The sequence below is a fragment of the Aotus nancymaae genome, unplaced genomic scaffold (assembly GCF_030222135.1).
Source record: "Aotus nancymaae isolate 86718 unplaced genomic scaffold, 86718_ANA_hifiasm-v0.15.2.pri h1tg000008l, whole genome shotgun sequence".
Taxonomy (NCBI): Eukaryota; Metazoa; Chordata; class Mammalia; order Primates; family Aotidae; genus Aotus; species Aotus nancymaae.
The window spans coordinates 27,532,076-27,545,204 of NW_026988419.1; the positions used below are offsets into that span (position 1 = coordinate 27,532,076).

At 46.2% G+C, this 13,129-nt stretch overlaps 1 protein-coding gene and 1 long non-coding RNA gene across 4 annotated transcripts in view; one reads left to right on the plus strand and one right to left on the minus strand.

The window, feature by feature from the left end:
• LOC135273650 (uncharacterized) overlaps window positions 1-13,129 on the plus strand; it is a 240,019-nt gene that overhangs the window by 168,735 nt on the left and 58,155 nt on the right. The gene's annotated exons all lie outside the window — the stretch shown is intronic.
• The window catches only part of NRP2 (neuropilin 2), a 115,523-nt gene continuing 110,219 nt past the window's right edge, over window positions 7,826-13,129 (minus strand). For both annotated transcript variants that reach the window (XM_064373116.1, XM_064373115.1), the window contains one exon: window positions 7,826-11,145. In XM_064373116.1, coding sequence (XP_064229186.1) covers window positions 10,841-11,145 — 305 coding nt within the window. In that variant the 3' untranslated portion in view covers window positions 7,826-10,840. The remainder of the gene's footprint in view (window positions 11,146-13,129) is intronic.

Genomic DNA, 13,129 nt, shown 5'->3' on the forward strand with positions numbered 1-13,129 from the left:
GCCCAGTGTGTCTTATTCTTCTTGGCTACTCCACGGTCTCCAGCACAGCTCCCATGCTGGCGCCAACTAGGTTCCCTGCCAGTGTCTGTATAAGGAAAGGTTAAAAACCCATAGAACTCGTGTGCCAACAGGGATGACGGCCAGGAAGGAGGGTACGGGGAAACCACACACCCTCTCCATAGGAAGCAAGTTACATGAACAACTAACAGAAGATTCACCCTGTGTTCGTGCCACATCTAGGTGCCCGAAGACAGTGGTCGTAACCAGTGCAGGCTGGCAGAAGGGATTTCATGCAGTGTGCAGGTCGAATGTGCTTCACTTAGCTTTGGCTGCCACTGCAAACCCCTTTTTGATTAGTGCAGCTGAATTAACTCCCCCTCCCCCCACCACGGGCTCTGTTCCCACCAAGCAACACAAATTGAAATAGTGGGGTGGCAGGCGGTGGCAGGGGGGCTGTGTTGGGGAGGGGACCGCAGGGACCTTCCATCTTGTTAATGTAACACTTCCTTATGTGATGGGAGCTGAGAGCAGCCTGTAATGAATTTCTCCGGTGGTAATCATTCACCAGTGCATTGTGACCCGTGTATTTTTGCTTTGCTACACATTTCCAGACTTTTGCAGAGACTTGTCAGCACCTAGTAAAAATGAATTGGATGCGACCCATCACTTTGTGCTATGCCCTCCCAGCTGCCTTTCATTTGGTTGAGAGAAGGGGTAGATGGGACCACCTGGAACACCTCTGTAGACGCTGGGGCTGTGGCAGGATGCTGAGCCCATTTCACAGGCAGGTTAATGCAGGCACACCAAGTTTGTGGCACTTGTTACGCAGAGTCACGTTCTTTGGTTCAGATTGCTCCAAAGTAGCCTTTGCCTTTTGCACCTGTTGTTTCGTGCTGCACAATGAGCTGTTCAGGCGGCTTCTTTTTTTGAGAAGGCACGGGTGCAAATGGCAGTACAATTAGGCATCTGGGCACCCCATGGGTTCTTACCAACTCTGGTGTGAAGATCCATTGATGGCGGGGGACAAGGCTATCGTCTGAGTCACACGCACAAGCATCGCCATCTGCAACTGTAATTCTAGCCACGTGGTCAATCGTAAGAAGGGGTTTATAACCAGCTTTTAGAGCATTTATGGATCATGATAATTAAACAACAGATGGGAAACCCAACCAAGATTTCTAATCTCTACCTCTTCGTTGATGGAGTGAGCGAGGGCTGAGGGAGACATTTCGTGGCCTCTCTGGTTCAGTCTATAATTAGGGTAAGCATGACTCCTCCCGATTTTCTGCAACTGTTTTGTACACTCTTTATTTTCAAATCATAAGCACAAATTTTTGCTTTGGGAAATATGGCCCTGAAATTTTGGTAAGGTCCCAGGAATCTCATGGTGAAGAGAAAGCCCCTCAACTAGGATGATCAGAGAAAATATAGGACACCTAGTTAAATTTACATTTCAGATAATGAGCAATTTTTTAGTTTAGGTATGTCCCAAGTATTACAGGGGACTTAAAAAATGCTTTTTAAAAAACTGTGGTAAAATCTACATAACATTTACCATTTTAACCCTTTAGAAGTATACATTTCAGGGGCATCATTTGCATTCACAGTTGTGCAACCATTGGCACTGTCCCTTCCTAGAACTTTTTCATTGCCTGAACTCTATACCCACTAAAAAATGACTCCCAGTTCTTTTCGCCAGCCCATGGTAACCTCTAATCTACTCTTTGTCTCTAGAAATTCACCTGTTCTAGGTGCCTTCTATAAGTGTAATCATATAACATTTGTCCTTTTGTGTCTGACTTATTCCACTTAGCATGATATTTTCAAAGTCCATCTCTGTGGTAACATGTATCAGAATGTCATTCATTTTCAGGATGAATAATATTTCGTTGTATGTATACACCACATTTTGTTCATTTATCTGTTGGTAGGTATTTGTGCTGTTTCAACCTTTTGGTTCTTGTGAATAATGCTTCTATGAATATCAGTGCACAGGTATCTGTTTCAGTCCCTGCTTTCAATTACTTTGGGTATATATACCTAGAAGTGGAATTGTTGGATCATATGGTAATTCTGTGTTTAACGTTTTGAGGAACTGCTATACTGTGGCTGCATGGGACATTTTTATTTGCCAAATCTGGCAACCCTCCAACTGTTTCAACAGAATTTTAATCTGAATATTATATTTAGCCTAAATTATCATATTTAAACAGAAACTAATAGTGCCCATTTCCATGCTGAAACTTATGGCATAATCTCTCCATACAGACTCTTGGGAGGTTACTTGCACATTTTTTACTACAGTGAAGAACAGGTAGCAAGACCAAAAGCACTTATCCTTTAGTTGTACAAACTGGGCAGCTCAATGCCTGTCAGAGGGGAATTTATACAAGTCATTCATTCAATAAACATTTATCGTGCACATACAGTAGGCGCCAGGTGTAGTTGGGGGTCCTGATGCAAAGGTGAATGAGACATTCCTCCTCACCCCCTACTTTGCTCTAGTCAGGCTTCCTTTGGCCTCAGCATCTTGGCCCTCTCTCCCCCTGCTCACCTGACTCATCTTAGGATTTCAGCTCCCATGAGAAACTGTGCTCAGGTCCCGGCTGACACACACACAGCTCTCTGCACTTTGCTGTGCAGCTCTTGCTGTATTGTTATACTTTTGTGGTTTCCTGATTCTCCTGTGTGTTTCCAGACTGTAAGCTCCCTGCAGACAAAACCAGGTTGTTTTGCTGATCACGTCTCCTAGCACCTAGCGAGGCACATTTTAGGCATTTAATATAAAATAGGTTGGTTATATAAATGAATGCATACATCAGTTCTTCCCTCAAGAGGTCATGGGGGATGAATCAGCATGTCGTTTCTATGTAAGTAGATAGGAATGAAGGGCTCTGGCGGAAAGAGCAGTTCTGCTGCTAGAGAGCTGGGATTGGGGGCCAGCTCCACGGTAACATCAAGCCCAAATCCCCAGCCTCTCTGCAGAAGGGAGCCCAAGAGAACTTTGCCTTGCTGGGCTGTGCAACACACATACAACCAGCCAGAGCCACCCATGTACTAAGATGTCATAGCATAGCTGGGGGCTCAAAATTCATGTAGCCCAAACATCCACTTACAGATAGGAAAGCCAAGATGTGTTGTGGCCTTCCTAAGGTCACACAGGTAGAGGCAGAACCCAGTCTTGAACTCTGGTCTCTGAAGCTCTGAGACAGTGCTCTCCGCCTCCTCAGCATGACCATGTTCAAGGGGAGAGGAGCGCTGGGGGTTTCAAAACCCTACAAAGCTTTCTTCGAACTCCCACAGACATTAAAAATAGTCAGCTTGGAATAGAAACACGAATGCTCAAGGCGAGATGAGATGAGGGGTGAGAGGAGAAAAAAAGGTGAAGACAGAAGGCAAATCGAGAAAGGCCGCCTGCCACCCGCTCTGGAGTCAAGGCCCTGTCGGGCAGTTCTGTATGAGGCTTGGCAACACGGAGGTGCAGCAAGGCTGTGCTTCAATTCCCAGTGGAGGCAGTCAAGGGCTTCAGGATGAGATTAATTAGAGGCGCTATGCTCCAAACCATGGCAGCCTGGCCCTGCAGACAGTTCTGAGAAGCCTGGGGGGCTGTGCAGGCTGCAGCCTGCACCTTGCAGACTGAACAGCACTGTTTCAAGGGTAGAACACAGATGCTTGAGCCTGCTGGTCTGGTGAGGAGTTTGCTGAGGGATCTAGAACCAAGCACCCCAAATCCTCACATGTTGAATGCGTGGTCCCCGGGGCTTTACCTCTCTGCTGGTGAAGGGTGTTCTGCAGAGGCCTGGGCACCTCAGTGTGCACGTGGGCCTGTCAGGGCTTCAGGTCAGGGTTTGCACCTGTGTGGGCCCCTCCTCTGCAGAGAGGGCGCCCTCCTGCACTGGTGCCACTGGGTAGGAGAGGGGGTGAGGGATGGCTCAGATGCACTGTGACCAGGTGGGATATGTTTTCTTAGTGAGAAGGCTTCCTTTTCTTACAGCACTTATAAACCTGTGGTGATAGGAACAGCACTCCTACACACACACACACACGCATGCACGCACACACACACGGACACACACGCACACTTGTCTTACAGGGTTTTCTGGTAGGGAAGGGAGAGGAAACAGGTGTTATTCTTTGGATGAGCTGCAGAAATAATCTGGCTCTTAGTTCCCTTGGAGATCTCTTGCTTGGGTCTCCAGAGAGAACAGGGAAGGCATGTCCTTCCACCAGGAACTGCCTCTGAGGGTCACTGAGAAGACTCAAGAAGGAGGAGGACCAGCCTTAGAAGGTGGGGTGGGCAGCAGGCAAGGGCAGCTCAGGAGTTCTGAGAGATAGGCATTCAGGGGCGAGCCCAGCCCTTGCCTCAGCCTGGGGCAATCCGTAAGCTTCCAGGACTCTTCTCATTGTATTGATGGGAATAACTGTTAAGTTACTGTGAGGCCCTTGGGTGGATGGCAACGTAGCTCTCAGTCCCCACCACAGGTTGCATTTGCTGTTCTGACTATCACCCCGTCCCACCACCCTACTCCCCATCTCACACCCTTTATCTCCCAGTGAGGAGATTCTTTTCCCAAGAGTTTTGTTTATCTCAGCCTGGGATTAGAGCCTAAAGGCTGTGAGAACTGAAACTGAGTCATCTTTCAACCTCTTCAGGTTCCCTCCCACACCCCCATCAACACCACCAACGTTGTAGGGGCAAAGGCGGCCTCTGCATCCAGATGGGTCCTGTTTTCCTCAACCATGGTCCTGTTCCAACCTCATTTCACTGGCCTGCCTGCCTCCCCTGAGTTTCATGTAAACATTTCCAGAAGGATGTAGATTAGAAAAAAAAAAAAAAGGTCTTATGTAAACACTTGCTGGCTAGGGACCAGGAGATATTATTAGTTTATTAGGGCTTTAAAAATACCCAAAAGCTCAACTAAAGGAAAGAAGAAATTTTCTTTCGTTTTAACCTCTGTTATTGTGGCTAGAGTCAGTAATACGATAGAAGGAGGCATCCCAAGAGACACAAGATATCGTAAGATCACAGGAGGGGCAAAGAGGGAAATTGCAGAGATTTGACTGTGGTGACCTTACTGGCCAGTAAGGAATGGGTGGTACTGGGGCTGTTGTTTTTTATAAATTAAAAAGAGCGGAAGAATGACACAGAAGAGAGAGCACTTCCTCACTGGGAAGGCGCAGTGTGCCCTGGCCCTTCGCCTTCGCAGCCCCATCTCCAGCCCTTCTCCCCTGTTGATGATGCTCTTGAGTTTGGCTGTTTGCTTCCTATCCCCCTCCCTGCGGGGAAGCTCCGAGAGCTTACAAAATCCGGAACTGCTCAAAAACGTTTCTTTTTTTTTTTTTTTTCTTGAGATGGAGTTTCGCTCTCATTACCCAGGCTGGAGTGCAATGGCACGATCTCGGCTCACCGCAACCTCTGCCTCCTGGGTTCAGGCAATTCTCCTGCCTCAGCCTCCTGAGTAGCTGGGATTACAGGCACGCGCCACCATGCCTAGCTAATTTTTTTGTATTAGTAGAGATGGGGTTTCACCATGTTGACCAGGATGGTCTCGATCTCTTGACCTCGTGATCCACCCGCCTTGGCCTCCCAAAGTGCTGGGATTACAGGCTTGAGCCACCACACTCTTAAATAAAGGACTGAAGCAAATTTCCTTTCCAGGGTCAACAGAGCTTCAGGATGGGGGCAAATTTGGCTCAGTTCAGAGCTTCTGTGGGGAGGGAGGTTCATAATAAAGCTTCTCCCTCCTCCTTGCCTGGAAACTTATGTGGCCTCCGTTAGCATTCGCTGGCCCAAATCTAGTTTTTTTTTTTTGAATCCAATAACCAAGAGGTGAAAAGGTCCTTAATCACCTCAATCACCTGAGGCCAGGATAGTTCTCCTACTAAGGGCACTAATCTCATCATGAGGGTGGGACCTAATGACCTAATCTAAACATAATTACCTCTGAACGACCCCACCTTCTAATTCCATCAAAATGGGGGTTGAGGCTTTGATGTAGGAATTTTAGAAGGATACAAACCTTTTCATTTCTACTGGATCAATGGTTCTTAAATTTGAAAGAGCATCAGAATCCCCTGGTGGGCTTTGTTGAAGCACAAATTCCTAGACCCCACCCCCAGTTTCTAATTCAGTAGATCTGGGATGGAACCTGAGCATATACATCTCCTCTGACAAGTTCCCTAATGATGCTAACACTGCTGGCCAGGAACCACACTTTGAGAAACACTGTCACAGACACTGAAACCACCAGAGACACTGACAATCAAGGATTTGACCAGAAAGAAAGGAGCAGAGAATCTAAAGTTGCAGGGCCTGGTACTGTCCAGGGAGGAGGGGTTTGTAGGACTCTGAGTTAAAGTAGCCCATCTGGCTAGATGGCCCATCATCCATTCCCATGCTGTCTTTATTTTACAAGAAGCCAACTGGCCCATCAGCCTACTGTTTCCAATACTAAGAAGAAATATTATCCCAAGAGTATGACCTACCATGTTAGTTTGTCCAGGATTGAGGGATATTATGGACTGAATGTTTGTGTCCTTCTAAAATTCATACATCAAAGCCTCAACTACTATTTTGATGATATTAGGAGCTGGGACCTTTGGGAGGTAATTATGTTTAGGTCATGAGGTGGGTCATTAGGTCCCACCTTCATGATGGGACTAGTGCTTTCATTGGAAGAAGACAGACAGAACTCTCTCCATGGGAAGGCCAGGTGAGCATGCAGAGAGACGGCAGCCATCTAAAAGCTAGGAAAAGAGCCCTCATCGAACACCGAATCTTTTGGTGCCTTGATCTTGGACTTACCAGCCTTATGAACTGTAAGAAATGTATATCTGTTGTTTAAGCCACTGAGTCTGTGGTAGCCTGTTATACCAAGCTGACTCACACAAAGGGTTTTCCAGGACACCATGATACGGATAGGAGGCAGGGAAATACTGGGTAGAAGAAGGTGGTACCTGATGAGGGCCACACTCTCCAAGCCTGGACCCATGGCCCAAAGTGAGAACATGCATTCTTGTTTTCCTGCCGGAATATTGCCTTTTCCAAAACCACCCTGCCCCACCCTGTCCCCCATCCTGTACCCATAAAAACCCCAGGCCCCACCAGTGGAGTAGCAGAGTGACAGAGAAGGAGAGAAGTAGCATCCAGATGTTGGAGAGAAGCAGCCTGACTTCAGAGGGACAGTTTGATGGTGGAACCTTGGAGAAGAGTTCAGCTGGGGATGGCCAACTCCAGGGCAAGACCACCTTCCACTCCATCCCCTTTCCAGCTCCCCATCCAGCTGAGAGCCATTTCTACCACTCAATAAAATCCCCCACATTCACCACCGTCAAATTTGTTTGTGAAACCTCATTCCTCCCGGATGCTAGACAAGGACCCAAGTGTAGGTGCAAGGGTCTGTCACTGTGGACCCTGCACTGAGCTGTTTAATACTTAAGCCATCCACGGATGGCAAAGCTAAAAGAGTGCACTATAACACATGCCCTCTGGGACTCCATGGGTCATGGGAAACCCCTACACATTCCCACAGGCCTGCACAGAGTTCTGCCCTTGCCAGTTGCCCAAAAGTGCTCATCCTGGCCTCTGCACCTGTCCTCTTGTGTTCTCCCTCTCCCACAAGGGGTTGAGAGCTTTGGGCTAAGTGAGCCACCCTGTCACAAGTCCTGTGAAGGGGTCAAGGGAACTATCCTGTTTCAACAGGACATTCAGTACTAAAAACCAGCAAAAGTCTCAGGCAAAGTAGAACAATTTGGTCACCCTTATCCCAGATCTGTTTGTCTTCAATAAAGACAATGCAGAAAAAAAAGACAATGCAGAAAAATATCTCTGGCATAATGTTTATTTAAATAGTAATCTTAAAAAGGCTTTATACAAATCATATAAACACAGTTTGACATTGTTGTTTACTTTTTACATTGAAGAATCACAGTAAAAGCTCTCAAGTTCCCGTGATCTGGCTCAGCCAGCGAATGGTCGAATACCTTTAACTGCAAACCCTGGAAAAGTTAACCTGCTGTGTGACTGGTTAACTCTTCCTCTTGTTTTCTTGTCATTCATGCTTATTCCTTGGACCCTCATTCCTGTCAACTCCCCTGCCTCACCAAAGACAGAAAGCAACCCTGTGGCCCTGTTGACCGCCTAGTCCGGGAGAGCGTGGAGGTAATGTGTCATTTAGTACAAGGCAAAAAGGAGATCAGTACTGGGACTGGGGTTTCCCGAAGAGAATGACTCAAGGAGACGGGTCAGCTAGCCTACCCACAGATAAAGATAACAAACACACCAAGGTGTCCCCTAGCCAAGTCAAAATTGGGCCCAGCTCTTTTTCTTTCTGTCTTACGACAGACCAGCCTCCAGCCTTGGTGAGGTATCTACATGTAGCCCTGTGTACCCTGCTTCTGTTTAGCATTCAAGGCCCACTCAGGGCCCCAAATCAGCCAATGGTGAATATGGATATAGGACTTTTAGAGGGATGCAGGTTGAGTTGTACATAACTTAGAGGTGAAGTGCAGGCCTGAGACAGGGCTAGACTTTGGAGAACTGTAAAATGGCTCACTGGGCATAAGAGCATCAGGAGCCCTGGAGTAGGCTTTCAAACTTATCCTCTTCCGCAGGCTACTTCTAGAAATCCCTAGGACTTACCAGCTTTCTGAATACTGCACGTCATGGAAGGGTGAAGAGGAGAGGGGCTAGTTGAAATCTTGTTTCTGCAGAGGGCCCAACTCAGGGGGAACCCTAAAGCTAAGCCCTTGGGCTTGACAGCTTTACTTTTCACCTCTAACTACCACTGTGCCAACGAGTGCCGAGTGCCAAGATCAGCTGTGACACTCGGGCCCTAGGTCAAAGTCACAACACCACCACTGAGTCCCACATGACCATTCACATACACAGTAGATACAGAGAACTCAAAGGCGCAAAGACACACACACATGAATAAATAGCTGTTGACTGAACTCCTGCGCTCTGCATACAAAACACTGTGACATTACCATTTGAACTAGCATTTCCATAAGTTAACATTTAAAGGAACCAGCCAGTCCCACTCACCCTTCCCCTTTCACCTGGGTATAAGACAAATGAAATCATGGGTGACCATAGCAGCAAAAATGGTCTGACATTGATATGCAATAGGCTGGGCATACTGGTTGAGTTTCAAATATATATCCAGCACACAGGCAATCCTTAGGCATTAATATGAAATCAAGATTTGGATCTTGATGTGAACAATCTTATCCTTCACACAGTTTCATTCTATTCCTGATGCCTCCCTTTAAAAAGTAGTTGAGAGTCATGGAGGACTATGACTACCACTGGGGTAGCAGGGCTCATTAGGATCAGCGGTGAGTTGGGGAGTTGGAATGGAGCCACTGGGGTAAGGGAAAGAGGAATGCCTTAATTTGTAAGATATTCACTGATTTCTACATAGAGGGAAAATACATTTTTCTTCATTTTCTTCAAGGCACTTAATAAAAAACATAAATTGGTGTGTGTGTGTGTGCATGCATGTGGGTGTGTGTGTGTGTATGTGTGTAAGAACCTAAGTCTCTCAAGGTTGAAGCAGTGTGGTTAGCATGCTTGTGCACAGTACTTGCGGACTTCTGGTTATAATCAATTCTTGTACATCCTAGCTCTGACACTCTCGAAAGGTTGAAATGGTGGCTATAACCCAAAAGAGAAGCCAGTGTTTGCTAGCCTATTTGAGAGAAAAATGCATTTCAAAGGGTCTCTGTCTACACTGCTCAGCCTTGGCCCTCATATGATCGGAGGTGCGGCTTCTCTTTCCACTGTTCTCCTTCCCGTCCAGCGGTGACCAGTTACAATGTCTCACTGATGGGGAAAACATATCAACAGTCTCTATTTATCCCTCTATTTTCCCCTGCCTCTGAGAATATCACACAATGCTCTTTCCAGGGGCTTAGAGACCTGAAAAATGCGCGTGTGTGTGTGTGTGTGTATGTGTGTGTGTGTTTTAGAAGAACATGGAGGAGGGAAAAGAAAAGGCAAAACCACCACCAGAAGCCCCACAAGGGAAGCCCCACACCGCCAGACACTGTGGGTCTAGAGTAACGAATGGCTCCTATTCGCTCACAAAGCACTTTAAGGCTCGTCCGGACACTCCTGTGGATTTTGACGTGTGAAATTTCCTTTCTGGTTTGTTTTAAATCGCATCCAAGAAAAAGCTGTTCATGCTGACCCTAAAATGGCAATTTTCCCCTGGATAAAAAAAGTTAAAGGCAACAACATCCTACTTAAATGCTAGGACTGGAAGCGGCAGCTTGTAGGATCGGCTGGCAGAACCTACATCACAGTAAATCCCTTAAGTCATAAGACAATCAGAGGATGGGATAAGCTGGACGGCTTGCTTTGAGTTTTATTTCTAAAGATGGAAAGGCTGAAAAGACGCTTTGCTTTTCAAGTGTTGATTAGAAAGAGAAAGCAGAGAATAGTGATCACTGCTCCGCTTCTATACTGGAAAAGTCATTCTCCTCTTCTGCCTCTTTGAGTTGCTCACAGACCAAAGAAATAAAATACAATAATAATAATACAAACTCACAAAATAGAACTGTGACCCCAAAGAGATGAGCTCCTGTTTGTCCCAGCAGAGAACACGGCCCGTTCCTGCAATGACTTAGCCACCGCGGTCCTAGTAGGGTAATGATCCCCTGTGCGCTGCATCTGCCTTCCTCCTGCGACTCGCTTTTCTGTCCCGTCCATACCTTCGGTATTCTGGATCGGTTTGATCGAGATTATGGCATTCAGTTTCCAAAGGAAAAAAAAATGTAATTTTCCCCAGCCCATCTTGCTGGAATGAAATGTCAGATAGGATTCAGGTGCAATCCGTCATGCCTCGGAGCAGCACTTCTGGTGGTTCATCTTGACCTTGTGCTTAAGGCCGTCGTAGAGCTCGAAGTTGTAGTTCTCCAGCGTGGTGCAGCTTCGGGAACTCAGGCCTGAGTAGGAACAGGTGCAGTAGAGCAGGAGCCCTGCACAGGTGGCCCCCAGGAGGACACCCAGCGAGCTCATGGCGATGATGGTGATGAGGATGGGATCTAGCGTGTACAGCCAGCTCTTTTCTTTGTCGGTCGAGGGGGCGCCAGACTCTGAGGTTGCAGAAGAAGAATTGCTCCAGTCCACCTCGTATTCATCTACGATACATAAAATACATGAGAGATTGCAGGCACTACTTATGTCACGGTGAAGTGACTCAGCTTCCCCAGCCCAGAGGCTCTTCAGAGCACAGTAGTTAGCAGCAGCAACTCTGGAATTAGACTCTCTGGGTTCAAAGCCCAGCCTTGCCACAACTTAGCTGTGTAACTTTGGGCAAGCTATTGAACCTCTCTTTGCTTCAGTTTTCACCTCATTCAAATGAGGATAATAGTAAAATCTACCTCAACTGGGTTGTTAGGAGGATTAATGAACTAATATTTGTAAAGTGCTTGGTGTCTGGCACATAGTAAGTACTAAGTATCCAATATTTAAATAATTTGACTTATATTAGGTAAGCTTGGATTTTAACAGCACCTTTGGGGGTGCCTCTGCAGCCCCTGGGATGGCCTTGGGTTCAAGGTGACACTGTACTCCTCCTTTCCAATCTCCTCCAGTTAATGAAAGGACAGTCTGGGACTCTTTGCACATGATGAGTTTCCTTATTTGGCATTCCTGGCTATATAAGCAGCAGATTTTTCCCAGCCACCAGACCTCCTTTAATAGTAAGGCATCATGCCTTACTGTTATGGGTTGCACTGTATCTCCCTCCCAGCCACTTAAATTCATGTCGAAGTCCTAACCCCCACCACCTTGTTTGGAGATAGGACCTTTACAGAGGTAATCAAGTTAAAATAAGGCCATGAGGGCGGGCCTTTATCTGATAAGAGCAGTATCCTTAGAAAAAGGGGACACACACACACATGAGAGAACATCAGGCAAATGCAAAAATGGCCATCTCCAAGTCAAGGAGAGAGAGCTAGAAGACATCCTTTCTCACAGCCCTCAGAAGGAACCAATTCTGTCCACACCTTGATCTTAAATTTCTAGCCTCCAGAACTATGAGAAAATACATCTCTGTTGTCAGCCACCCAGTTGGTGGTACTCTGTTCTGGAAGCTCTAGCAGATGAATCTAATTACGTTTCTATAGTGTGGCCAACGCATGCCCACATCTGGGCATCATTTTTTGAAATCTCCTAATAATCTCATGAAGAAGGCAGGATATTATACATATTTTTAATAGGTGAAGAAACTGAGGTTTAAAGAAATTAGGCGACTAGGTAACTCACTCCAGGTCACAGACTTAGCAAGCAGTTAAAGTAGGAATGGAAATTAGGCTTTCTGTCTCCTTACCCATTGCCCTTTCTCCTCCGTCCCAGTGCTATTCTGCCTGATCTACTGCAGCCTCTCCATGTAGGTCAGTCGTGCACTTTTGCCCATAAAAGGACTGTTGGACTGTGTTTTGCAGGGAGAGTCTGCAGTCAGTTAACAAGGTGCTGTTTGGGTTAGTCACTCCAGTTTCTATAACTACGCATAAAGTTTCTGATTAAGGGCAGGTTAAAAGCAGCTGCTCTATAAACTGCTCTTCTTAAATACATTAATCTTGCTCTACAGTTATTATTTAAGTGGAATCTTGCCATTGAGCCTCTTAGAGATCAACTCTGGCATTCACAGAAGCCCAGAAAGAGACCTGTGCTATTCTGAGTTGAGAAAAGAAATTACATCTACATTATTTGCTCAGCAGCCCTCTAGCCTCTTGAAGTATGTGTATTTGCAGTGGAAAAATAGAGCTTGGAATAAATATAAAGATACAAGATGGTCAGTGTGAAAAAGAAACCTAAATCTTGCAACAAGCTCCAAATTGGAGTGTTGAATAGTTGAAGAAGTTTCCCCCTAAGCCAGGGAACCAGAAACCACAGCAGGTCTGGGAGAATATTCACATTCATGCTCATTCACTAGGCCGTTTTTGGGAGAAGGTCAAAATGTTCAAGCAATGACACATATAGAGGAGCTGATCTTTCACTTTGAAAGGATTTATTCAGATTTGAAGTCCATCCAGGTAAAAAGTTGCTGGAAAGAGGGGATCTGTTTCAGATTAGGCAGAGGGAACTCAATAAACTTTCTAAACCTCTAAAGTTGACCCT